Source organism: Mesocricetus auratus, unplaced genomic scaffold, assembly GCF_017639785.1.
Source record: "Mesocricetus auratus isolate SY011 unplaced genomic scaffold, BCM_Maur_2.0 Super-Scaffold_100691, whole genome shotgun sequence".
NCBI lineage: Eukaryota > Metazoa > Chordata > Mammalia > Rodentia > Cricetidae > Mesocricetus > Mesocricetus auratus.
The window spans coordinates 59,483,558-59,509,662 of NW_024429267.1; the positions used below are offsets into that span (position 1 = coordinate 59,483,558).

General features: G+C 48.6%; 1 protein-coding gene and 1 long non-coding RNA gene across 3 annotated transcripts; one reads left to right on the forward strand and one right to left on the reverse strand.

Annotated features, from left to right (window-relative positions):
- Nucleotides 1–1,109: 1,109 nt before the first annotated feature.
- On the reverse strand, nucleotides 1,110–4,587 carry LOC121137434. Its single transcript, XR_005874653.1, has 3 exons — nucleotides 4,460–4,587; nucleotides 2,614–2,814; nucleotides 1,110–1,919 (listed from the first exon to the last, which is right to left on the reverse strand). It is a non-coding gene; the product is annotated as an uncharacterized LOC121137434 (long non-coding RNA).
- Nucleotides 4,458–26,068, forward strand: LOC101833283 (zinc finger protein with KRAB and SCAN domains 7). 2 transcript variants are annotated; one of them, XM_040739454.1, is made up of 6 exons: nucleotides 4,458–4,573; nucleotides 5,428–5,964; nucleotides 19,533–19,698; nucleotides 21,609–21,700; nucleotides 21,984–22,098; nucleotides 24,174–26,068. In XM_040739454.1, exons 2-6 carry the CDS (start codon nucleotides 5,584–5,586, stop codon nucleotides 25,532–25,534), a joined length of 2,115 nt encoding a protein of 704 aa, XP_040595388.1. In that variant the 5' UTR covers nucleotides 4,458–4,573; nucleotides 5,428–5,583; the 3' UTR covers nucleotides 25,535–26,068. The 2 variants fall into 2 exon arrangements, with proteins under 2 accessions (XP_040595388.1, XP_040595389.1); XM_040739455.1 differs by lacking the exons at nucleotides 21,609–21,700; nucleotides 21,984–22,098.
- Nucleotides 26,069–26,105: the final 37 nt, after the last annotated feature.

Below are 26,105 nucleotides of genomic sequence, written 5' to 3' on the forward strand. Positions count from 1 at the left end.
CATCCAAGGAGGGCCCTCAGTCTGGGGGGGCTTCATTCTCATCCAGGTCCCTTGAAGGTTGCCCAGCGCCCACTTATCCAGTGCTACCATGACCGTTTTGTCAGACTTTCAGGCCAGCCACCGTCCAGGAGGGTGAGGCTTTCAGAGCAGGCCCAGTGTCCGGAGTATATGTAGTACACACATAGGGAGGAGCTACATACATAGTGCACAGCTACATACATAGTGCACACATAGGGAGGGGTGGGAGCCCAGGGTCAGTCTGGTGCCTCAGCTGCCTCACAGCAACCTAAGAGGTCTCACCTTAGGGCCTGATGTATAAACCCTTTTTTGGGGGTCAACTCCCACCTCAGAGAAGGTATGGACCTATCCAGGCTAAGCAACCTCAACAGAGCCTGTGGTTTGGGGTACACTCATACTCACAGCCTCATTCTCAAATGAACACGCATTCATCCAGAGTTTCAACAGTTAATCCTTAACTTTCCCTCCGAATCCTGTTCTGCCTGGAAATCTAGACTCCGAGACTGGAGGAATGTTGTGGGAATCATTTTAGAGTGAACAGTTGTTTTCTAAAAGTACTTTGACCTTGAAGAATCCTTGTGGAAAGCAGCGATTGTTTTCCGAGATCTGCAGAACTGTGTTTCTGAACGGGCGTGGCAGCCTCCCATTGACTTTGGTCACAAGATGCCTGTGGCGCACCTGAGGCTCTTGGATTACTGTGTATTGCAAATGACACACAGTACGGGACTAGAGTCATGAGGGTATGTGATGCTCCCTTTAGAGAGACATATAGATTAGACAGGACCTGGGAATGAGGAAGTGCTTTACCCCCCCAAACGATTTTATGTAACAGTCAATAAACACACCTATATAGAGAGCTGTTTGGGGTTCAGCTCATCGGAGACTGTACCTTCCTGCCACACAGGCCCTAAGATTTCATCTTGGAGTGACCCCTCTCTTCAACGGACCCAAGCAACACAGAACACCCCGACAAATGAGGGTGTGTTCCTGTCCCCTCAGAACTCCAAGGTCCATGAGCACCTTGTCTGGGGACTGAGGATCTGCCTACACCAGGGTGTCTTACCTGGCTCTGTTGTCTGCTCCCAGATGTCATCCTCACATTGCTGATTTTTTATTTTATTTTATTTTATTTTATTTTGTCACAGGCTCCATAGTTCTCTTTGGCTTCTGGGAAAGAGGACCCCTGGTTCCTGATGCTGCAGCAGGGGTCCTCCTTAGCCAACGACGGGTGCAGAGATGAAATCTCATTGTGGGAGTTTCTGGAAAACTGAGTCAGTTCTGGAGAAGAAAGCTCATTGTACAGGCAGGCAGGCAGGCAGGCAGGCCACGGTTGGGACGCTCGTGCTGGGGCCTCAGTCTCGGGTGAGAGGAAGCAATCGATCGCAGTAAAGGCAGTTGCTGGGCAGTGTGAAAATTTGGTTACCCCACTTCCTTGGTGCCCTGAGCTCTTGGAGAATCGGCAAGTGGGTGGAGCATCTGTCCCAGCGCCGGGGAACTAGCACTGCTTGAACGGGGCAGTTTGGGAGGTCTCTGCCGCGACATGCCCTTCCCTCATTCCAACCCTGTAAAACCTTAGGCTCCCATGCCACAGGGCAGTCTCTATTTCCCCATTCCTATGGTGAGGTTTTCCTCCTCACTCTTTCTGTTTCAGGACAGTCTGCTTCTGTTGGGGGGGGCTAGACTAAAGGCCCCTTGGAGTCCTGTGGGTGGAGTGCTGGATACGTTCTCTGCCAGCGTCATGCTTGCCAAGGCCAGCAATGGACTGGTGTCAGGGGCCAGGGCTGTCCTTTCCCTCAGAGCCCCAGCATGAACCCAGGAGGAACTGCTGGTATGCCTCCGTTGAAGTCTTGGGCACGCTCTGGTTTCCTTCCTGTATGGTCCGGTCCACCCCAAGTCTAACCCTGAGAAAATAAAATCTACAACTCAGGCCAGAATAAAGGCTGTGCATTGACCCCAAGGCCTCGTGATCTAGTTAACCTTAACTTTTTATCTAGTTGGTCTTCTCATAGATCCACTCAAGAAAATTACAGACCACCATACTTATGAAGCAGATTAGGAACAGAAATAGTCCCTTGTTACCTAGTGCCCTAGTCAGGGTTTCTGTTGCTGTGAAGACGCACCATGACCATGGCAACTCTTACAAATGATTAAATGTAAGCGGTGGCTGGTTTACATTCAGAGGTTTGTCATCTTAGCAGGGAGCATGGCAGCACACAGGCAGACATGGAGCTGGAGAGGTGCCTGAGAGTTATATAGACATCTGGATCCAAAGGCAGCAGAAGAGATGCTTAAGCCACCAGGCCTGGCTTGAGCGTCTGAAACCTTAAAGCCACCCCCATTGACGTACTTCCTCCAACAAGACCACACCTACTCCCATAAACCCACACCTCCTAAATAGCACCACCCCCTATGGGCCTATGGGGACCATAGTTATTCAGACCACCGCGTTCTACTCCCCGGCCCCCATTATGCTCATAACAGTTATCATAATGCAAAATGCAATTAGTCCAACTTCAAAAGCCCCCACAACCTATCAGGGCTTCAAACGTGTTTAAAAGCCCAAAGCCTCTTCTGAGATCGGTGCCATCTCCTAACCGTAATGCCTGCAACGTCATGATGAAAAAGCAGGTCTCTGCAGAGTGAGGAGGAAGCAAGTCTTCACAGGGGATAGCTGGACACACCAAAGGAAACGAGCCGTGGTCTGAAGAGGAGGTGCCTTCCTGTGGCCAGCATTCCCAGAAGAGGCATTCTTACCTTGACCGGCTTGCGTAGCCCCCCAAGTAAAAGTTCAGGGTCCTGTAGGAAATTGGAAACCCTGGCTAAAGCTTAGTAAGCAAGTATTTTCTCCCGAGGGATCAAGGGGATTGAGCAAGTAGGGATATAGCGAGGAATTTGGGGACTTGGAGGGTTTTCTTTGCTACTCAGAAGATCTCTGATTCCTACCTAAGCAGGCTGGTGTGTGTGTATGTGTGTGTGTGTGTGTGTGTGTGTGTGTGTGTGTGTGTGTGTGTGTGTGTGTGTGTCTTTGTAGAAAACCATTCTCTGGAACAACGGAGAATGAGGAGTTTTTGTTGTTGCCATGCGGAGTTTTGTTTCTTTGGGGGGTGGCTTTGGTTTTCAGGCAGTCTCGTTTAGCCTAGCTTGGCCTCTAATTTCCATATAGCCGAGCCCTGGCTGTCCTGGAAACTCGCTCTGTACTCCAGGCTGGCCTGGATCTCACAGCGATCCGCCTGCCTCTGCCTCCCTAGCGCTGGCATTAAAGGCCAGGTGTGCTGCTGCGCCTGGCACAGTTTCTGTGTTTTATCTCATCTAAACGTCACCATAACTCTACACTCAGGTACTGTCTTAACTTTCACATCACAGATGAGCAAATCTGCACAGAGAAATCTAAGTAACAGATTCATTAGTCACTCGGGTGAATTTAACATTCGCAGCCTGCTGTGGGCCCAGTGGCGTTCGCTTGTGGTAATAGCCACTTGGAAGACTGGGGTCATTAGGAAATTGGACTTTAATTGGATAGGGCATCATCAGGTCAGGCTCCTGGCTGTTAGAGTCTGACTGCTGGAAAGGCTGGGTTTTGCTGTTTTTGTCCTTGGCCTTTTTGCTGGCGTCCCTGGATGCTGGATGGCCCTAAGAAAAACACGATGCGCGCTCATGCCCTAGATGTGCCCTGGACAAGGTCCTAGCGTCCCCCCCCCCCCCACCCCCAAAAAAAATCGCTTGGTCGCTTTGGCAACCGACACTTCCGGGAATCCAGGAGGCGCCGGAAATGACTCTCACGCTTCCGGCGCCGCCGTTGTTGTCGCTCCTAGCGGGGGGGGGGCGGGGGAAGGGGTCCTGGCGGTGCCGGGACGGTGAGCCGTCCGTCCCGCATGAGGTCGCGACGGGGAGGGAGGTGCGGCCAGCACTCGGGGCCGGCTCGGGTTGGCGCCTGGGCGCCCGCGCTGCACCGGGCAAGACCGGCCAGGTGAGCGGCGCCACCGCGGCCGGACGCGACTGCCTGGCGCGGGCCCCGGCCGTGCGAGCCCCCTGCGGAGCATTCGGGACAGTGAAGGCGGAGGGAGAGTCCTGTGCTTCACGTGTGTGCTCTCAGAGAGTTTTTATAAGACAAAAGAAAAAAAAAAAAAAAGACAGGCTCAGCCGGGCAGTGCTCTCCTTTAACCCCCCCGGGAGGGGAGGCAGAGACTGGACAGCCAGGGATACACGCAGAATCCCTGTCTCGGAAAAAACAAACAAACAAACAAACAAAACAGGCTCAGAGGAAAACGTCAAACCCCGGGATCTCCAGTGCCTGGTGTCTGGAAACACAGCACACTTCCCAGTTACCCCCTTCCCCCCCAGGAGCTGGGTTTTCTTTTCAAACGGCATGCGTAGACGGTGGTGGTGGTAGAGGGAAACGTTTTTTCTCCCCATTGTCAGCTAAGTTAGCCCGTGCATTTACCGCATCGCTGTCCCTGTGTGACGCACATGCGCGTGTTGCACGTCTGGAAGCCAGTCCTGCCCTTTGAGTCTGGTTCCCAGAAAATGGAGCCCACATCCGTGTAAACTGCAAAGAGTTGCGTTAAGAGAAGAGGTCTGGGGGCGGGGGTGGGGGTGGAAAATGGTCCTAGGGATTACTGTGAAGGGAGACCACTGGTATGCCTGGGGAGACCAGGACGGCCTGGGTTCAGTAGAAAAGATCTCCAAAGTTTCTATGCTATCTACTTCCTCCCTTTTAAGTGGCCCCTCCGGCAGTTTGGAGGCCATGACTAGGGAGTTCCGCTTAAACCACTTCAAGTACACTGTTACAGTATGAGGTGCATCAAGGAAAACAAACCCGCTGTTTCCATCTGTGGCAACCAGGAAAACTGCCTCCAAAAGAAGTGGTGGTCAGAATGTGTCAGAAATGAGGAGAAAGAAGGGAGAAAGTCCAAACAGAGAGAGAGAGAGAGAGAGAGAGAGAGAGAGAGAGAGAGAGAGTGTGTGTGTGTGTGTGTGTGTGTTCCTATTTTGCAGAGTGGTAGTCCTAAACTGGTACATCTTTACTAGTTGAGTTTTGAGCCTCTACTCCCAGCATACGTTTATTAAAAAATTAATGCTATATGCTATTTGAGTTTCAGTGCCATACATACTGCAGAATGTAATTTAGCGTTTAGCACCCTGTTTCCTTCAGACCCCACAGTGGAGGCTGTTGCTATCCTTTTAATTTGGGCACTTGGGGAGAGTGGTTGGAGGTATGTGTGAAAAGCTACGGATGCTAGGCATAGACATTTAGCTAGGTTTTATCCTGTAGGTGACCAGGAGTTTGGGAAGGGAAGTCACTGGGAGTGATTTCTCTGTTCGTCTTCTTTCCTTTTAGCTGTAGAGTCTCGCACCAGCCGAGGGCTTGAGTACTCCAGGTCTCTGATTGTTCTCTTTATGCTTCTGTAGGCGACACTTCACTCTTCCTGTCGTGACTCAGAACAACAGCTCCTGCAATCTGAAGCAGAGACTCAATTTCGGTGTGCCTGCCGTAGCTGCAACCAGCTTCCCTGTGGGATCACAGTGGCCGTGGAAGGCAGGGGGACACCAGGTCTCATCCCCAGGATGGCTGTGTATCAGAAGCAGGAGGGGAGCTGGACTGTGAAGCAGGAGCCAGGAAGCCAGACCTGGGGACAGAGCTGCGGTCCCCAGAAGAACTCTCCGCCGGTCTGTGAAATCTTCCGGCTGCACTTCAGGCAGCTATGCTACCACGAGATGTCTGGGCCCAAGGAGGCGCTGAGCCGGCTCCGGGAGCTCTGCCACTGGTGGCTGATGCCAGAGGTCCACACCAAGGAGCAGATCCTGGAGCTGCTGGTCCTGGAGCAGTTCCTGAGCATCCTGCCCAGGGAGCTCCAGACGTGGGTGCAGCTCCGCCACCCCGAAACGGGCGAGGAGGCTGTGGCTGTGGTGGAGGATTTCCACAGACACCTTAGTGGGTCAGGGGAGGTAAGTAATTGAGTCTCCAATGCTGTTGCAGATGTTCTAGCTGCTTCTAGAACCCTTCTCTAGATTTGTATTATTAGCTTGGGAAGACACATTCTTCATTCTCCCCCCCCACACACACACTTTAGGCTGTTTTGCCTTTAGGATTCCCAAATCTGCTCCACTGACAGATGGGAAGGAGTTCTGTGCTACATGCCATAAGCAAACATACAAATTCCAACTGTCTTAGTCACTGCTCTGTGGTGCTGGAGACACCATGACCAAGGTAACTCTTATAATATCATCCATATAAGTATAGAATAATATATTAGAATGACCAATCAAGGAAGAAAAAATATGTAACATATAATACTGACAAATAGGAGGGCTATTGGCCATGCCCTGGGGTAGGATGGTCCATTCAAATCTTAGATCTGGCCCGCAAAAATTTGTTGATGGCATGGAAAAGACAAATTTTTCTACATCATCCAGATGTAATGGGATAGAGAAAAAACAATCCTTAATATCAATAATAGTTAAATAATGGGTGTTGGGAATGGCTGGAATCCAGGGGAGTCCCCTTTGCGGGGTCCCAGAAGGTATTATCCTCTCATTTATTTTCCTCAAATAATGTAAAAGCCTCCAAGAGCCATTGAACTTTTTTTATAACGAAGACTGGGGAATTCCAGGGGCTTGTTGAAGGCCGAACATGCCCCAAGGCTAATTGTTGTTCTACCTATATATGAAGTTGTTGTAACTTATGGGAAGATATAGGCCACTGCTCAACCCAGACCGGATTTCCAGGCACCCATTGAATTTTTGGTACCAGGGGGTGAGCAGTGGCCCTTAGGATTGGGGGTAAACCCAAGAATGTTTTTGTCTGATTCTCTCAAAATAAGGATCATCTCGATAGTTAGGGTGGCTGGCCTGTCCTTGTTTAAACTGTTGTTTATACTCTTCCTGGTCTAGAATCTCCTCATAAAAGCCCTTGTGATCAGTGGTAATATAGGCCTCAGCTTCTCCATGTCCTGACCCAGGAGGTTGGCCATTAAGCCCGACACCACTAGAGGGCGGACCTCCCCACGATTACCATCAGTATCAGTCCAGGGCTGCCAGTTAGCTGTTTCTCACGATGTTGACTGTCTGCCCACACAGAACAAGGGTGGGTGGGGAACCAACTGCCAGGAGGGGGATACTTCCTCCTTTCTTATTACCGTGCGATCAGCCCCAGTATCTATGAGAAATCTGAAGGTCCTTTCACCGACCATTAGGGTCATTTTTGGTCTTAAACCAGGAACTAAAGGTACGGTCCAGTGTGTCCTGACCGCCTTCTTCCCCTTGTTTAACGGGGCTGGGGATGGCCTCTGGAGGAGGTTAAAGGCTCACCTTGAAGGTTGAACTTGGATCTGCATTCCCTTGCCCAGTGAAACCCTTTCTTACATCAGGGACAAAACATACGAGGCACATTAGAGGCTGTAGGAGCTTTTGGGGTGTCTTTTATTCGATTGGAACATTCCTTTTTAAAATGACCCTCTTTGCCACATCCAAAACATATTTGCCCTTTCCCAACTGTTGGAGGGCATTAATTAGAGTGGTCATTTCCTCCTGGCGGGCAGCCTGTAGGGCAGATGCCATTGCCCTGGTCTGATGGGTGGTGGACCCCACGTCCTTAGAGGCTACGATCCACCTACCCAAGGACTGGTCCCTCAGCCCGGCACAGGCTAACTTGTAATCAGTTGTCATTCCATCCCAGACTAATGACCTAATAAATTTATCACGTAGTTCTCCAGGGGGAAACTTTCTCTGTAGACTCCTCTGTACCTTTTCTATAAAGGAGGCCAGGTCTTCCCCAGCCTCTTGGGTGATTCCTGAAATAGGGGACTCTGTCGGGCCTTCCTCTAGCCATTTCCAAGCCTCAAGCCCCAGTGCTCGGACCTGGTCCTGATAAGGATCAGGGATGGCCACCTGTTGAAGGCCTGTTGAGAACTGGTCAGAGGCGCCCGAAAGCATGCCAGAAGTAATTGGGACCACAGGGTGGGCTTTCTGATTTCATTCGGCCTGGATGCGACATTCATCCTGAAAAAATGCACTCCACTTTAGAAACATGGATCCGGGAAGCACTGCCCTAGCAAGGTCCTTCCAATCCTGGGTGGTACATTGATGGTGGGCTAGGCCCTGGAGGATGGTCTCTGCCCAGGGGGAATTAGGTCCATCCTCTGAGACAGCCTTTTTGAGTTCCTTTAAATCATGTGCTTTCCAGGGGGTACCAGGCAGCCAGACGGTTACCACCGGGGTTAACATTTGACAGGAAAAAGATTGGTCATTTCTACCCCAGAAGCATCCTCCCGCAGTAAGGCAGTGGTGCAGGGGGTTTCTGGAAAGGATTAGTGGGGGGACCTGGAAGCGGCATGACCTTAGACGGCCAAGGAGCACTTTCAGAAGGGTCTAGGAATGGATATAGGGGTGCAGGGTGGTATGAGGGACTAGGATTTGGCTTTGGTTCTTCCTGAGTTTCTTTATCTCCTTTTGTCCCTTCCTGGATTGGGGCCTCACTCTTCTCCCTAGGAGGCCGTGGGGGGAAGCAACCCTTTAAAGCAGACACTGTCAGGAGGGTCCCCAGTGGAGGAATCTCTCCCTTTTCCACCTGAGCTCTCCTAGTTAGGGTTTCCACTGTATCCCAAGTATCCCAATCAAAAAGATTACTCTCTGGCAGCCAGGGAGCAAACAGCCCCAGGCCTGGAGAGCCTGGTTATCAGAAAGCTTAAGGACTCCACTTTTAAGAAGGATCCATAAAGATTCTAGGGTAGGGTTAGATTTAGACGAAGACTGCCCCATAATTTATGGGGGTACACTCACCCACAAACCAATTGGCCTGTCAGTGTTGTTCTGTTCCTCACATGGGGCACCATCTCTGCAGGGTCCTCCCTGCAGGTAGAGCGGTGGGGGGGGGGGGGGTAGGACCAGTCCAGTGGTCTCTTCCCGGGGGCTGAGCAGGTTGGTGAGTGTCAATGACTCAGACCCTCCCCCCATTAGTTACGGAAAAAACACACTGAGTCTATCGAAGCAGGATCTCAATTATTCCAACAGGCAGGAACTTACATAGGACTGAGGTAGGGGATGGGAATCTTGGAATAGGGTAAGGTGACTTGAGGAGTTAAGGGCTAATAGTATTCCACCAAGCAGGCAGGGGGCAATCTTGCATCAGGTCTGCCTGAGTAACGAGGAGGTTACAGGTTAGAGACAGGTCGCCAAACTCTAGCCAGGCTCAGGAGCTTACACCGGGCCTCGCATCCGAGCCTTTCTTAGGCCCAACATGTCACGGCAATACCTGAGTCCCTGGTACCAACTTCTGTCCTAGTCACTGTCCTATTGCTGTGAAGAGACACCATGACCTACCCTGGCCTGCAGGGCACAACGGGTTTGAGCCCACGACAACCTGAAATGATGGAACAAGCAGTACAAAGAACTGACAGCAAGACAGACCTTCCGATCAAGCTGCCGTTTAATGAAGATTCTGTACAGGCTTAACTAGGGGAATGTGGCTTTGGCCTTGAGGCGGAGGTTGTTAGACCGGAGACGCTGGGAAGTGAGACAGGGTGTTTTTTGATTCGGTCTCGAACAATACCTGATTTATGGGCATAAAAACAGGATTTCTCCTGTAAAGTCAAACAGATGCCTCCCTTGTCTGCTGTAAGCAGGTCTGGGCCTCTCCTATTTTGTAGGACCACCTCAGCCAGGGAATCGACCTGATCCTGAAGGTCTTGTTCTGACTTATAAATTGTTTTTACATCGTCAGCAAGCTGTTGAGAGAGCTTTGAATATGTACTGAGGGCAATTCCCAGTCCGGAGGCACCTGTGGCCAGGGCTCCAGTTACTCCGAGCCCAATAAGAAGGGGAATAAATTGAACCGTTCTTTTATGTCTGGGAACAAAATAATCAAAGCTGGGTATGGGAAGAGGCTTATCTCCTGGAACTAAGTCTACATCAGGAAGGAGAGTGGCAAGGACACATAGTCCTGTCCAGTTGGCAGGCGGCATGGAGTAGTGCATTCCATTTCCACAAGCAAATATTTGCCCAGACCCTGGACAGAGAGCCATGGTGACTTTAGTCACTGAAGAACAGGATGTGAATGATGCTTCCCCTACATGTACATCAAAACTATTGTTTTGAAAATGTTTGTAAAAGCAGGAGGAAAAATTAAACCCTGTAGGTTGAATCTTAAAGGTTATACCAGGAGAACAACTAGTCGGAGGTGGTAGCTCTTCGACAGAGAAATTTTGGAGGGGTGGAATGGCCAATGGCCAGGAGGCTCCTAAAATTAGACATAACCAACAATCTTCTGCCAGTCGAGGGTTAGATGTATTTAAGGCAGAATGAGTAGCAAGTTAAGATATCAAAGGTTTGAGGATCTATATCAACACCTCTAGATTTGGGGAGTAAAAGGGGGTGGATGTGAATTTGTGGGATCATGGAATTAATCATGTGTTGGATCTGAGTCTGAACCTGAACCTCTCTGCATCAGTGGGGAATCCATCAGAGACATGAATGGGGAGCTACTTTATTCCAACAGGCTGGTTTTCCCTGAGGGGCACAGCAGGAAGCCTGGGCATATTTATAATTGCCAGGAAACTGGGGAGTTACAGACCAATCACTGCCCACACTACCAGAGTAGTAAGAGAGGGATATGGCTGTAAAGTATGTATAGCCATTATTTGTACACTCTTGGAATGAGCTATAGCACCTGGCATTCATCTAGTCTATAAAATAACATCCAGATAGGCATGGCCCTGGCTGCCCATTGACAAGGGGGATAATTTTTGGCTTTTTAACACATATCCAACTCTGATCATACCTTCCATCCAGCTGTGGGGAGTCCTCTAAGTAAGCTGTTTTATCTCCACAATCAGTAGATTGGGTATAGGCTCTGGGTTTGGGCCGGAAGCCTCCCCTGCAATTGCATGGGGGCCCGAACAGGCTCAGCAGGAGCTTAACTGAGTTGGCAGGTCCTCAGGTCCAGTTTCTGTGGGGGGGATGGGTGGAAGGAGGGTTCCCAGGATCTACAACAGGGCTTCAATTAGCATCTGAAAGACAAGAGGAAGGAATGGTCTCAGGGAGGAGTTTGTTATCCTCCTTGGATGATGTTATGACATTGGTTTGCCTGAGCAATCTTTCAGGGAGCCATCTTGAACCTCCTGTTTCTTGATCATATACACAGGCTGAACCCCATCCCCAGATTAGGACGGGACCAGGTCCTTTCCACCTTGCAGTTAAGGGGTCCCTCCATTTGACCATGGCTTGTTGTTTCTTGGTCTCTGGATGCCAAAGGCGGTCTGCAGCCGATTTTCCATCGCTATCCAGAGCCAGGAAATTGAGCACAAAAAGAGCATGGTTGAGGGTACTTTGTGGGGTACCGCGGGAGTCGTAAAAAGGTCCTTTCTTTAGCTTATAAATCATTGATTTGAGTGTCTGATGGGCCCGTTCAACAATTCCTAGCCCCTGTGGGTTGTAAAGAATACCTGTGACATGCCTAATGCCAAGACTTTGGCAAAATGACTGGAAATTCTTTCCAGTGTGTCCTGGACCATTGTCTGTTTTTATCATCTTAGGCTGGCCTATGACAGATAGGCATTGGAGTACATGAGCAATTACATCATTAGACACCTCCCCAGTATGGAGGGAGGCAAGAGTAAATCCACTATAGGTGTCAACAGAGAAATGAAGGAGTTTAAGTTTTCCAAATTCATTAAAATGAGTAGTGTCCGTTTGCCAAACCTCGTTGGGAACTAGGCCTCGTGGATTAATACCTAAATATGGGACAGGGAGGGTTGTAACACAGGCAGGACAGGATTTGACCAGTTCTCTAGCCTGGTCCCTGGTAATTTTATATGCGAGGCGTAAGGTTTGTGCATTGAGGTGATGGAGGGGATGGGCACATTGGGCACGGGAAAGTGGGTCGAGAAGTAATGGGAAAACCTCAGTGCGTGTGGCGGCATCTGCAACGGCACTTCCCTTGGAGAGGGGTCCCGGGAAGGAAGTGTGGGGACGCAGGTGTCCCACGTAGAAGGGGCAACTCCTGGCAGTTATAAGTGAGCATAATTCAAAAATCAAAGCTGAAGCACTGGTAGATGGCTTAATAAAGGGAACTGTCTCTAATAGAGGAACAGAGAGTGCTACATAAGCACTGTCAGTAAGCAAATCAAATGGCCTTGTGGGGAATTCTTTAAAAACCTTAGTAACACCATATAGCTCTACTAATTGAGCCGAGGTGTAGGGTGTCTGAAAAGGGGTAGCCAGGTTATCGACAACATAGGCAGCTGTCTCATTAGCAGAACTGTCAGTGAAAATTAGGAGCGCATCCTCAAGGGGTGTGGAGGAGGTCACTTTTGAGAAGACAAAGGGGTAAAGATTAGCACACTGAATTAAGGGATCAGATGGGTAATGATTATCCGTCCTACCGGAGAAGGAGGCAAGAGCAACAGGCCATTCCTCAGGGGTTTGGAGAAGCCAGGTTAGCTGCTCTAGTCCGTAGGGTAGGATTAATGAATCCGGTTCCCTGCCAAAATATTGGCGGCCCAGCATTCTGGCTTTAATGAGTAGCTGAGCCACGAGGAAAGGGCAAGTACCTAGAACCTTTTTAGGAGAGCAGGCAAATACACCCAGAGTAAGGGAAAGCCACGTTTTTGAGTGGGAGAGTTTTGCCAAAGCACACCGGTGGGCACGTGACTGGTAGTGCGCAGACGACCAAAAGCAAGGGTAGGGAATAGTCTACTTGCCAAACTGACTGTTGATCGCTACATTAATGGAGTCAAGTGCCAGGCGAGCCTTGTTGTTAATGTCCTGGGAGACAGGGGGTTGGGATCTCCATTTAAGATATCATTGAGGGGTAATAAAGCACCTGGGGGCAGCCCTAGATATGACCTTAACCATTGGATGTCTCCAGGGAGTTTTTGGAAATCATTTAAGGTTTTTAATTGGGAAGTCCCGTAATTGAATGCGTGGTGTTAAAACCTTAGTATGGTGTAGCTCGTAGCCAAGGTACATGTAAGGTAGGGCAGTTTGAACCTTATCAGGTGCCACCTGTAGATCCCAACAGCTGAGACTAATTTTAAGGTCATGAAGCCAGTCAAAGAGAAGATCCTTTTGGCTTGCGGCCAAGAAGATGTTGTCCATATAATGCAGACTATAAACAGAAGGGCACCTCTCTCGGGTGGGGTCAACAGCAGGAGCCACAAATTTCTGGCATAGGGTGGGGCTATTGGCCATGCCTTGAGGCAAAACCCTCCACTGATAGCGAGGCATAGGGCCCCGGAAATCTGGTTGAGGGACACCGAAGGCAAAGCGAGGCATATCCTCGGGGTGTAAGGGAATAGTAAAAACAAAAAAAAAACAACAAAAAAAACCAGTCTTTTAAGTAAAAAATAGCTTTGAGGTAGCCAGAAGGAACGGCTGCAGGGGATGGGAGGCCTGGCTGAAGGTCCCCACAGGGAACATGACCTTGTTGATGGCTCTTAAGCCCTGAAGAAGTTGCCGCTTTTCTGACTTTTTTATAAGAAAGATGGGGTATTCCATGGGGAGTTTGTGGGCTCTATGTGTCTGGCAGCAAGTTGCTCCTGCACTAACATCATTGCTGCCTCTGTTTTTTCCTGAGTTAAAGGCCATTGATCGCCGGACGTTGGTGACGCACGCCTTTAATCCCAGCACTCGGGAGGCAGAGGCAGGCGGATCTCTGTGAGTTCGAGACCAGCCTGGACTACCGAGCGAGTTCCAGGACAGCCTCCAAAGCCACAGAGAAACCCTGTCTCGAAAAACCAAAAAAAAAAAAAAAAAAAAAAAAAAAAGGTGGGGAAGGGGCAGTCCTAATGCTGATCTGTTAGGTCTGCTGATAACAGGAATGGGCGTTTTTGCTTAAGTTCTTTCCTGGAAGGAATTCTTTTTTTTTGTTTTTTTTTTGTTTAATTTTATTTATTGTGTATACAGTCTTCTGCCTGCATGCCAGTGGAGGGCACCAGATCTCATTCAAGGTGATTGTGAGCCACCATGTGGTTGCCAGGAATTGAACTCAAGGACCTCTGGAAGAACGGTCAGTGCTCTGAACCGTTGAGCCATCTCTCCAGCCCAGGAATCCTTGATTAAGCATTTGTTTGGCTATTATCTCATTAGAACTGCACATTATAACTTTCATCTGTGTAAGGATGTCGAGTCCCCAGAGGTTAACAGGCAATCCTGGAATTACAAAGGGGGTTACAATGCCAGAATTGCCCTCTTCATCAGTCCAGGTTAATGTCTGGGAACTAACTTTAGGATTGGAAGACTGGCCAATCCCTTGCAGGTGGGTGTAGGAGGCAGTTAATAGCCAAGCTGCAGGCCAGTTTTTTCTTTCAGAAATCACTATAGCATCAGTTCCAGAATCTAGAACTCCAAGGAAAGGCTTGCCATTTAGGAAAAGCTTGAGGGAAGGGCGGTCATGGGAAATCTGTTGGACTCAATATACATCAGAGGACCCAGGAGGGCCAGCCTTTAAATCTTTTTTAAAGAAGTTGTTATTAGCATGGCTAAGAGGGAGTAGGATGAGTTGTGATATGCAATCTCCAGGGGCAATGGTCTGAATGCCAGCTTGGGCGGAGGCAATTATTTTGAGCTCATGTGTGAAATCGTTATCTATAACCCCGGGGGTCACATGAAGTCCTCTAAGTGTAGAGCTGGCTCTACCTAGTATTAAACCAAACATATGAGGAGGCAGGGGGCCATAAACTCCCGAGGCTATGGTCTGAGGACTGTTTACAGGTGTTAGTATTGAACCAGCAGAGGCACGAAGGTCCAATCCTGCGCCGCCAGCGGTGGCGAGCCAGAAGTCTGAAACGGATTGGTGTGTGTGTGTTGGGGGATGGCGGAAGGAGTCTGCATGGTTGGGGAACAAACCTGATAGCCCTGAGGCTTGTCCTCTGGGTAGGGGCCGGGGGCTGGCACCGTTGAAGGTTTCCCGAGTGTCTGGGATGTAAAGGCTGACCCTGACAATAGTTCTGGAGCGGCATTCAGAAGCCCAGTGTTTCCTTTATGACTGTGTGCACATAGGGTGGCGTGGGGCGCAGTACAGTCCCTAGAAAAGTGGCCAGGCTGTTTGCAGTTAAAGCAGGTATTGGAAAGCAGGCCAACACCTCGGTGGGCGGCTCCTATGGTGATTCCTATGGCATGAGAGGTGGGATTAATGCCGGAGCAAAGTTTAACATACTCCGAGAGAGCACCATGCAGAGTTGCCATTTTCATATGCTAAATGTTCAACAGAAGGACTATCTGTTTCACCGCTACCAAAGAGTCGCTCAGCTGCCTCATTTAGGCAGCTAATAAAATTGCTATAACTTTCTTGCAAGCCTTGCCTAATCTTTGCTAAGGAGGTGGTGGCTGAGCCTTTGGAAGGGAGACACTTCCAGGCTCCAAGACCAGCTTGCTGGACTTGAGTCAACGGGCCAGGTGGGTAGCTGGCCTGAGTCTTATTGGTGTGATAGGGGCTTTCCCCAGTCAACCTTTTTAATGACCAATTTTTTGAAGATCTACTTTTTTCATTTCGTTGAGCCAATTCCCTACAGTTTTCTATGAATTCTGTTCTCCGTAAGACAAAGTCCCCTCCTGTGAGGGCAGCACAGGCGGAGCCGGCTCCAATCATTTGGGGTAAGCCATTTTTTCACTAAGGCTTTCTAGCAGAGCCAGGGTAAGCGGGGCAGTGGGTCGGTCCGTAGCTGGAGACTGCAGATTTTAACTTTTCCAGAAACTTTAGATTTAAATTTTTATATTGGTGGGAGGAGGTGTCTACTTCCTCATCCTCAGAGGGGATGAACCTCCTCTTCGTTTACGCCTGTGCCATCCTCCTCTGAGGCATGTCCCTCAGATTCGGGGTTATTATCTGTGACAGGCATGTTAGAACTCTGGCTAGCGTAACTGGGAATGCCAAAGGGGGCTTGTTAGTATTTGAAGGCCTAGTTTTCTGTTTAACTGGAGGGGAGGTAGCAAAAGAGGCAAGCTCTTGCGTGACCACTCTAAGTTCCTTCATTAATTTTAGTTAATTGTGTCTTTTTCTCAGCTAGGACCCTGCGGAGGGTAGAAATGCCGGTGAGACCCTCCTGCTGGGCCTGGTGAATCATAGGGTCAGGGGATGGCTCCAGATCAAAAACAGGAGCACAAACAGAAGATTTATAAGGTGGGGGATTGAATGGAGGGGGTCTGGCAGTCAGAGCAGTTGCTCTGGACAGTTGATTAGACTCATGATACTGAGCTACTTCCCCCTCAAGGGAGTCTTCCTCTTTGGGGCTTAGTTTATCTTTAAGGTGTGTTAGAGAGGGATATAACTGTTTAGGCTGTGGAAGGGGGAGAGTTTTAGGAGGGTCCTCTAAGAAGGTTTGAGGAAGATCAGAGGGGACATCTGAATTAGATGGGATGGGCTCCATGGGCGTAGCAGGTTTTACAGGTTCAGCAGAAGTTAGGTCAGTGATAACACAGGGGCATGGAGACTGGGAGGCTGTTCTGGACGAGGGGCGGGAAGTCTCCCGAAGGACTTTTTCTCCTTCCTTAATGAGTTCCCGTATGTCAGGATGTCTGTTGTAAATGGTTAGGACATCATTAATAAGATTCCGATAAGAGAAGGTCTCTATAGGGACCTTCTCAGGACCAAAGGTAGGGTAATAATCTTGAGGGCAACCCTCTCCATCTCTTTCCATCTATCGCCCCTGGGGAAACCAAGGGCAAATATCACCAATATAATCTAAGAACTTTTTAAAATCTTTTTTTAACCCTTGTTCCTCATACCTTGAGAGACTCTTTGAGTCCTTTAATGAGTAGACCTTGACTAGTAATTGCTTGTCCCGTGGCATAGGCTTACCTTGCGCTGCAGCGTTTCTCCTCCGGATCTGACTCCCTGGCCTGGTAAAGCCAGTGGCGATCACTTGCAGGTTCTTCTCACAGCCGTATTGAGTTTTGGTGACCTCCGCAGATCTGTTTCACTGTTGAACTGGACAGTGGCGGCCTCTGCAAGTCCATCTCACAATTGTGTGTGGTGACTTTTGCGGGCCGGTGCTTTGGGAGCGGTGGCTCAGTGCATATGGGCAGGCCTGCCACTCTGGATGCAGCAGCATTCCTGGAATTCTTGGGGTTCTCGAGTCCCACATTGCAGCACCAATTGCCCTGGCCTGCAGGGCTCAATGGGTTCGAGCTCATGAGGCCCTGGAATGATGGAACAAGCAGTACAAAGAACTGACAGCAAGACAGATCTTCCGATCAAGCTGCCGTTTAATGAAGATTCTGTACAGGCTTAAATGGGGGAATGTGGCTTTGGCCATGGGGCGGAGGTTGTTAGGAGCAGGGAGCATTTTATATGCAGGAGATCTCACCAGGGAATGTAGGTGTTAGCATTGTTAAGCTATAGGTTATCTCTGGCGGCTGGGCCATCTGTGGGAAGGTTCCTGAGTTTTGGGATGTGCCCTGAGGTAAGAAGTAGGATCCAGTGACCTGGTCCCCAACAATCCCCAAGGCAACATCTGAATCCATAGGCAGACAGAGACAGTGACAGAGACTGGGCCTGGCATGGTCTTTTGAAATCTCAAAGCCTACTTCCTGTGACATACTTCCTCTAATAAGGTGAAACTTCCTAATCCTTCTTATCCTTTCAAATAGCGCCACTTCCTGGTGACTGAGCATTCAAAACCATGAGCCTATGGGGTTCATTCTTATTCAAACCACCACACTAGCCAAGCTCTGAATCAAGTTGTTCTTGCACACCTGTCTATGTGCAGGAGAGGTGCATGTGCGGTTATGTACATATGTGTGTAAGTTTATTTGAAGGGGATGTGCGCGTGCGTGTGAGCGTGCATGCATGCATGTGTGCGTGCAGGTGTTGTTCCTCAGGTGCTGGCCTATGATCCTATGGGATAAATATGACTGCATATGCCTCTCCAGGGCTGGGATTACAAGCATGTGCTATCATGCCTGACTTTTACATTGGTTCTGGCAATACCAATGTAGGTTACCATGACTGCATGGAAAGCACTGTGTTGACTGAATCATCTCCCCAGACCTGGTTGGTTCTTGTGCAAATAAAGGCTCTAGAGTACAGTAGCTGCGGGTATGGGCAGAAGACATAATTCATATACTGTAGTAACCTAACCTGGTGATCACTGGCAGTTACTTCCCGCTGAAGTTCTAGTGCTTGACCCAGGACTCAGGCACATAGGTTTCCTTTCCTTCAACCTCACACTGACCATTCACAGTTGACAGACCTCACTGGAGACATTTCCCCCACTGCTTCTGCTTTCCTGCTGGAACATGAATGCATGTGGCCACCTTGGTTTTTGAGGCAGGATCTCCCTGACCTGGAAATCAGTGGTTAGGCCAATTGTTTTAGTTTGGGTTTCTTTCTTTTTTCTTTTTTTTTTTTTGTTTTGTTTTGTTTTATTTTCGAGACAGGGTTTCTCTGTATTGTTTTGGAGGCTGCCCTGGAACTCACTCTGTAAACCAGGCTGGCCTGGAACTCACAGAGATCTACCTGCCTCTGCCTCCCCAGTGCTGGGATTAAAGACGTGCGCCACCAACACCTGGCTTAGTTTGGGTTTCTATTGCTGTGAAGAAACACCGTGACCATGGCAACTCTTTTAAAAGAAAATATTTATAATTATAGTGACTCATGGTTTCAGAAATTTAGTTCATTACTGTCATGGTGGAAAGCAAGGCAGCAAGCAGGCAGACATGGTACTAGAGAAGGAGCTGAGGGTTCTTACATCTTGACTCACAGGCAACAGGAAGTAGTCTGAGCAACTGGGTGTGGCTATGGGTGTGGCTTTAGCATAAATGAGACCTCAAAACCTGCTTCCACAATGACATACTTCCTCCAACAAGGCCACACCCACTCCAGAAAAGCCACACCTCCTAATAGTGCCATTCCTTTGAGGGCCATTTTATTTCAAACTACCACACTAGGTTCCTGGTCTATGAGCCCTAGGGAGTCTGAAGTAGGCCTAAGTAGGCCTAAGTAGGTCTAAGTAGGCCACTAGCTCTGTGATTCTTAGAAGACAGGTTTTACGATGTGTCATAATTCTTACACATGAACATATGTACACACGTGCATAAAAGTGGGTGGTTCCTGAGCAAAAAAGATAGCTGAAGTTGTCCTCTAGGTCCTGCACACTCGTGCATTTCCACCTGTGTGACATGCCCAGGTGCACACCCACAAATAGACACAGGAAGGACTCTCCAGTGAACAACTTGGAAACTGGTCTTCACTCATGTCCCCAGGGTTAGCAGTATTTACCACCTGCGCTATCTCGATAACTTCACATAGTTAGTTCTTCTTAAGCAAATGTGTGCTTAAGACCTGACCCAGTGGAACCGGCCATAGATCTGTTCTTCGAGGTCCCACCAGGAGGGTTCAGAGAGGGCGGCAGAGAGGATCGCAAGCTTTGCAGGGAGCTGGTCAACTCGATGGGTACTGCTGGAAAGATAGCCGGGTCCTTCATTTCCACGGCTCTTTTCCTGTGTGAGGTATCTTAGAGGTCTGGTTCTCTGCCTTCAGTATTGCACTTTTGAATACAGTTCCGTTTCCTTATCTCTAGGTGTTACCTCCAGCACAAGAACAGGATCTGCATTTAAAGAAGACAGAATCTCTGAGTGCAGGAGAACAGTCTTCTGCCTCAGCCTCCAGTCACGGCTCAGCCCCTGAAGCCTACTTGGACCCTCCGTACGACTCAAGAGCATACCGCCTCCCTCGTGGACACTTTGGTACTTGTCTGCCCAGTTCTGTCCTCCAGTCATTCTTCCCTCTGCTCCCCAGAGTCATTTCTTTCATCAACCCAACTTGCACCCCACTGAAACCCCACACTCTCCATATAGATGACCTCCTTCCTTAGTGGCTGCATCTGACACTTTTGTCTGTTCTCTTATCATACCTGTATTTATCAAGTTCTCCTCAAGCATGCCATTGGAAACACCACTGGGGACTAGAGACATACAGCATACTATGATTATTTCAAGAGTTCTTATTTAGGTGGCAGGAGTCAACCCCAGAAGATACATTTGATTGAAGCCGGGCATGGTTGATCACACCTGTCATTCTAATACTTGGAAAGCTAAGACAAGAGAATTTCTGAGAGCTGAAGGCTAGCCTGGACTAGTTAGTAAGTTTTGGGCTAGCCTGTGCTTCAAATTAACACCCTGTGTCAAACAAAACACAAAACACCAACTACCACAAACGAAAGACACATGGATGGGATCTGTCACCAGGCATGACACGGCATTGTGAAAGGGGGTTATTGGATAAAGTGCATCACGGGGTAGAGGTCACTAGAGGAACTGGCGGGAGACGTAACAGTTAAGGAGTGGAAGGTGGAGGAAGCGTACTGTGGTGCACGCCTTTAATCCTGGCACTTGGGGGGCAGAAGCAGGGGGACCTCTGTGAGTTTGAAGCCAGCCCGGTTTACATAGCAAGCTCTAGGCCAGTCAGGGCTACATAATGAAATCCTGTCTTTTTTTTTTTTTTTTTTTTTTTTTTTTTTGGTTTTTTTGAGACAGGGTTTCTCTGTGGCTTTGGAGGCTGTCCTGGAACTCGCTCTGTAGACCAGGCTGGCCTCGAACTCACAGAGATCCACCTGCCTCTGCCTCCCGAGTGCTGGGATTAAAGGCGTGCGCCACCAACGCCCGGCTTTTTTTTTTTTTTTTTGAAATCCTGTCTTAAAAAACAAAATGAGACATGGGGCTGGAGAGACAGCTCTGTGGTTAAGAGCACTGGCTGCTCTTCTAGAGGACCTGGGTTCCCAGCACCCACATGGCAGCTCACACCTGTCTGTAACTCTAGTTCCAGGGGATCTGACAGTCCCACACAGACATGCATGTAGGCAGAACACCAATGGATATAAGATAAAGAATTGGAACAAAACAAAATAACAACAACCAAAAAATGAAAGAAAAGAAACTGAACTGGATGTTTCCAGGAACACTATCCCGCAGGCGGCCATGTGACGGGTGAGTGAGAGAGCAGTGAGGACTGAGAAGTTGGATTAGAGCTATGAAGTCAGAAGGATCCATGATGGCGGGAGAGGGAAGAGCAGGGCTGGGCCTCCAGAGGTCCCAGATGGCGGGGGAGGGGGCTGGCTGGTGCTGGCTGTTCCAGGTCCAGTTCCCACCCCTGCATGGCGGCTCTTCACCACCCATAACCCCAGTGCCACAGACCCCACATCTTCCAGTCTCCACACCAGGCACAGAGGTGGTGCACAGATAAAACACCCAGACTCTTAGAACAGATAAGATTTCTTTCCTGCATGTATGTCCTTGTAAGGGTGCCATGTGGGTGCTGGGAATTGAACCCCTGTCCTCTAGAAGAATATTCAGTGCTCTTAACCCTTGAGCCATTTCTGCAGCACAAGACTTTTTTTCAAGGCAGGAGTGTAAGTCAGTCTTGGAAGTGGTAAGGAAATTAAGGCAGAGAGAATGTAGTCAGACATAGATCTTTGGTCAGGTTGGAGAGGAGACTACAAGGAAGCTCCACTTCTGTTTGGCCAAATAACATTCCCTGCACGCTGAGGATGAGGTCTCTGGAAGAAGCCGAGAGCTCCCTGGATCCCACCTCCTTGGTCACATGGACCTCAGGGAGCTGAAAGGAGGACTTGACCCACTGAGTTCACCTTTCACCCCAGGTCCTGCTTTTCCTGAGGTGGAGAACACCAGAGCCCGGGTTACTGTGGGGAACTCCACAGCAGCCGCTGTGTTTGGGATGGTCAGACCCCAGGTGAGAGTGGCTGGTTTCTTGATTCCATGTCTCTCAGGGGATGGGGGGAGTGGAACTCACCTCCCAGACTACCTGAAGTGGCTCCTGTGGCCTCCTGCCCACTGCTTCCCCTGGAGCTAAGTCCCTGCCCCTGGTCGTAATGGGTTCCATTTAGCCCAAGTTTATTCTTTTTGATGTGTCAACCCAGCTCACTGCCCTTTTGTTCTCTGTGATGTCTGTACTCCAGAGAACTTTGCTCTTCTGGCTGGGACCATTTCTGAACAATAGAAGCTTGTCATTCCAGGAGAGTACAGCGGATAAGGACTGTATGCGGAGAAAGTGTACAAGCCCGGCACTCAGGCAGAATGCCCTGAACCAGAGCACGATGGAGAAAAATGAGCACAGTGTGGCCTTACTGGGTAATGATCCTTCCCCTCCCCAGTGACAAGCAGCCTGTACGCCATCCTCACTGTATCCTTTTGATTTGATTTAACTTTTTACTATGGATATTTGCAAACATAGAGTAGATGGGAACTTCCCTGCCCATCACCTAGTTTGACAGTGGTCATCATTTTCTTTATTTAATTAATGACTGGTCAACAGTAGGGAGCTACCTTGGGGTTTCTTAGCTGTAAGTAAGAGTCCCTTGGGTTTTGCAAGTAAAGATCTTTGTGCTTGAGGGATTTCAAGAATGGGGACCCAGAACAAAGCAGTCAGATTAGGGGGTGGGAAATGGCAGTCCGGGAGACTCATCAGTGTGATCACATGAGATTTACAGGACTGTTCCCGTGTCACTGCTGCAGCTGCTCTCTGGGTGTTTGTGCCCTGTGCTTTTCCTTCCGCTGACACTGATTTCTGGAATCTGGAACCATAGCTGCTTCTCAGTTCTGTGTTCAATGAGTCATCACACACACACACACACACACACACACACACACACACACACACACACACACACACACACACAGGGTTTCTATGTACCTTTGGATCCTTTCCTGGAACTTGCTTTGTAGACCAGGCTAACCTTGAACTCACAGAGATCTGCCTGCCTCTGCCTCCTAATGCCGGGGTTAAAGGTGTGCGCTACTACCGCCCAGCCCCGTTTAGGTCTTACTCGTAATTCTGTCCTGTTTTGGGGTCAGAGTTTTCCTAGAGTGGATTCTGACCAAGACAGTGTTTAGTCTCCTCTGTGTTTTCAAAGTCACTGGCCCAGATTACAACAGATGTTGATGACAAGCTACAGATAAACTAGACTTTGGTCTTCCTGGTATCTGGCCCGCTCTAATCACCTGCCGCCCCTCGGGACATGTTGAGGGTTACTTGACCCAGAGTGTAGTTGTGTGCAAAGCCTGAGACCCATCCTGTGATTAGCACACTCAGGACAGTAGCCAGCATAACAGGAGGTGGACACGAAAGTTACTAACCTAAATATTTTAAAGTTTCATTAGCTAGAGATGTGCTAGCCTTGGCCTCATTGCAGCATGATTGCAGCATGATTTAAAAGAGCCAACATTTTGGTATTTGTTGATAACCATGAATGACTACTACAAGCCGGGCGTTGGTGGCACACGCCTTTAATCCCAACACTCTGGAGGCAGAGGCAGGCGGATCTCTGTGAGTTCAAGGCCAGCCTGGTCTACAGAGCTAGTTCTAGGACAGCCTCCAAAACAATACAGAGAAACCCTGTCTCGAAAAACCAAAAAAAAAAAAAAAATGAATGACTACTACACCTTTCCCCAGATTTTGCCTTGGCATTTCCAAAGCTGCAGACCAGTGTTTAACTATTTAATTTCTTTGTTATTTTAGGGATAAGATCATATGGACATGCTTCTTTTAATTTGATACATATATAGGACTAGCTTTGCCCAGTCCCTAGCTCTGCTATCCCCTTCAACACTGTTCTAAACCCATATGCATATTCCCATTGCCATGTCACACATGGGATGAGTTTGAACTCTTACCACACTGTCACAATGGAAATTCTCATCAGCTCACTGCCATCTTTCTTTCTTTCTTGCTAACCTTCCCTCCCTCCCCCACCCCTCCACTCTCCCCACAGTTCTTACTATGTACCCCTGTCTAGCCTGGAACTCTGTGTAGACCAGACTGACCTTGATCTCACAGAGATCTCCCTGCCTCCACCTCACAAAAGCTGATGTCATGGTGAAGAGGAACATAATTTAGCCATTCACTAAGAAGATGGTATCACAGTGACTCTAGAAGATGATGAGACATTGTGTTACACAATCTATCTCTTACTTTCCAGTCTTTCTCCTACCTAGGCTGTACCAGCTCAAGTTTCCTCCATCCTTGGCCTTCCCCCCTATTCTGCTCTATGGGCCATTGTCCCTCTGTGTTTTAATATCCCTGAAGAGGAAAGGAAACTATTTTCTCTCTACTTCTCAATATGCTGTCTCTTTCCTTAATGATAATATGACTTTTCAGCTACAAAGCAAAAAAAAATGAGTAAGAATTGTTTTCTTATTTCTTTTAGCAACAGGTAAGAACAGGATGGAAAGTTCTGAGTGCACGTCCAAGCGTCGTGTTTCTAAACGGTCAGATTCACCTGGCACATCCTCAGGGGGACTCGTTGCAGCAGCCTTGGTAGAACCAGAGTCTGGAGCTATCTGTGAAGATCCTTTGGTGCAGGTGGAAGGGCGTGAACGAGAAAGCGATTTCTTGGGAAAGAAAGATAAGAAAAATTCCACAGAAGACAGAAACGAAGAATGTAGAGATGTGGGGGAGCATGTAGATCCTCCCTCCAGTTCTGCTGAGATTCCGAGAGAGGCAAAGAGACAAAAGCTCTGTCAGTGTGATGAAAGTGACAAAGTTTTCAGCCAGAGTTCACACCTCTTTGGATACCAGAGAATCCGCAATGGAGAGAAACCCCATGAATGTAGTGAGTGCGGGAAGAATTATCATCACAGTTCCCATCTTAGGCAGCACCAGAGACCTCACCATGGCGAGAGGCCTTATAAATGCAATGGATGTGCAGAAGCTTTCCCTCAGAGTTCCCCGCTCGTTGACCACCAGAGAACCCACACCGAGGAGAAACGTTATGAGTGCAATGAGTGTGGCGAGGCCTTCATTCAGAGTAGAAGTCTTACCCAACATCAGGTCCTTCACACTGGGAAGAAGCACCATGAGTGTGACGAGTGTGGGAAATCCTTCTGTGCTAGCAGGAATCTTATTGACCACCAGAGAACCCACACTGGGGAGAAGCCTTATGGATGTATTGAGTGTGGCAAGGCCTTCAGTCGGAGTAAATGTCTTACTCGACACCAGAGTCTCCACACTGGGGAGAAATCATACGCATGTAGGGAATGTGGGAAAGCCTTCAGTCTGAGCTCTCAGCTCATTGACCACGAGCGAACTCATACTGGAGAAAAACCTTTTGAATGTAGTGAGTGTGGCAAGAAATTCAGTTTAAGTAAATGCCTGATTCGGCACCAAAGACTTCACACTGGAGAAAAGCCCTATAAATGCAGCGAGTGTGGGAAATCCTTCAGTCAAAACTCTCACCTCATTATCCACCAGAGGGTTCACACCGGCGAGAAACCTTATGAGTGTAGCGAGTGTGGGAAGGTCTTCAGTTACAGCTCCAGCCTTATGGTTCATCAAAGAACCCATACTGGCGAGAAGCCCTATAAATGCAAAGATTGCACGAAGGCCTTTAGTGACAGCTCACAGCTTATTGTGCACCAGCGGGTTCACACTGGCGAGAAGCCTTACGAATGCACCGAATGTGGGAAAGCCTTCAGTCAGCGCTCCACTTTTAATCACCATCAGCGAACTCACAGCGTGGAGAAGCCCTCAGGGCTGCTTCAGACCCCATCCAAAGGCATGGCTACCTAAGATAGCCTACACATTTGTCTTTTTAAATTACTCCAATATATAGATAGCTGAACCATCTCTCCAGCCTTCACATTTGCTTTTCTAAATTAGTCCAATATCTAGATACCATCCTATCATTTAAGTTCCCACCTAGATTTTTTCCCTCTGACTTGTTAATTTACTTATGTTTGTGTGTGATTGTATGCGTAAGTGCAGTGCTTTTCGAGGACAGAAGAGGGCATCGATCCCTTAGAACTGGTGACTGTGAAGTGACTGACTTGGGTGCTGGGAATTGAACTTGGGTCCTCTGCAAGAACAGTCTGTATTCTTAATCACTGAGCCATCTCTCCAGCCCCTGGACTTTTTTTTTTCTTACATGCTTTCCCTCTTAAACTTCTGTCGATCTGATCTCAACATGCTTTGAGTTAGTTGGTGCTATATAGTATAACTGTTAAATTTCCTTGTATTTATATACTTTCATACTAACATGTAGGCTCTATATTTTTCATGTATAGTTAATTATACTAATTGCTAAATAAATGATTTTAAAATCTCTCTCAAATAATCCTTAAGTTATGAACAAACTCCCCTC

Coding starts and splice junctions, on each gene's coding strand:
- LOC101833283 (XM_040739454.1), top strand. CDS start 5,584: ATGGCTGTGTATCAGAAGCAGGAGGGGAGCTGGACTGTGAAGCAGGAG. Junction 19,699..21,608: donor CCTCCCTCGTGGACACTTTG/GTACTTGTCTGC, acceptor CTTTCACCCCAG/GTCCTGCTTTTCCTGAGGTG. Junction 22,099..24,173: donor GCACAGTGTGGCCTTACTGG/GTAATGATCCTT, acceptor TATTTCTTTTAG/CAACAGGTAAGAACAGGATG.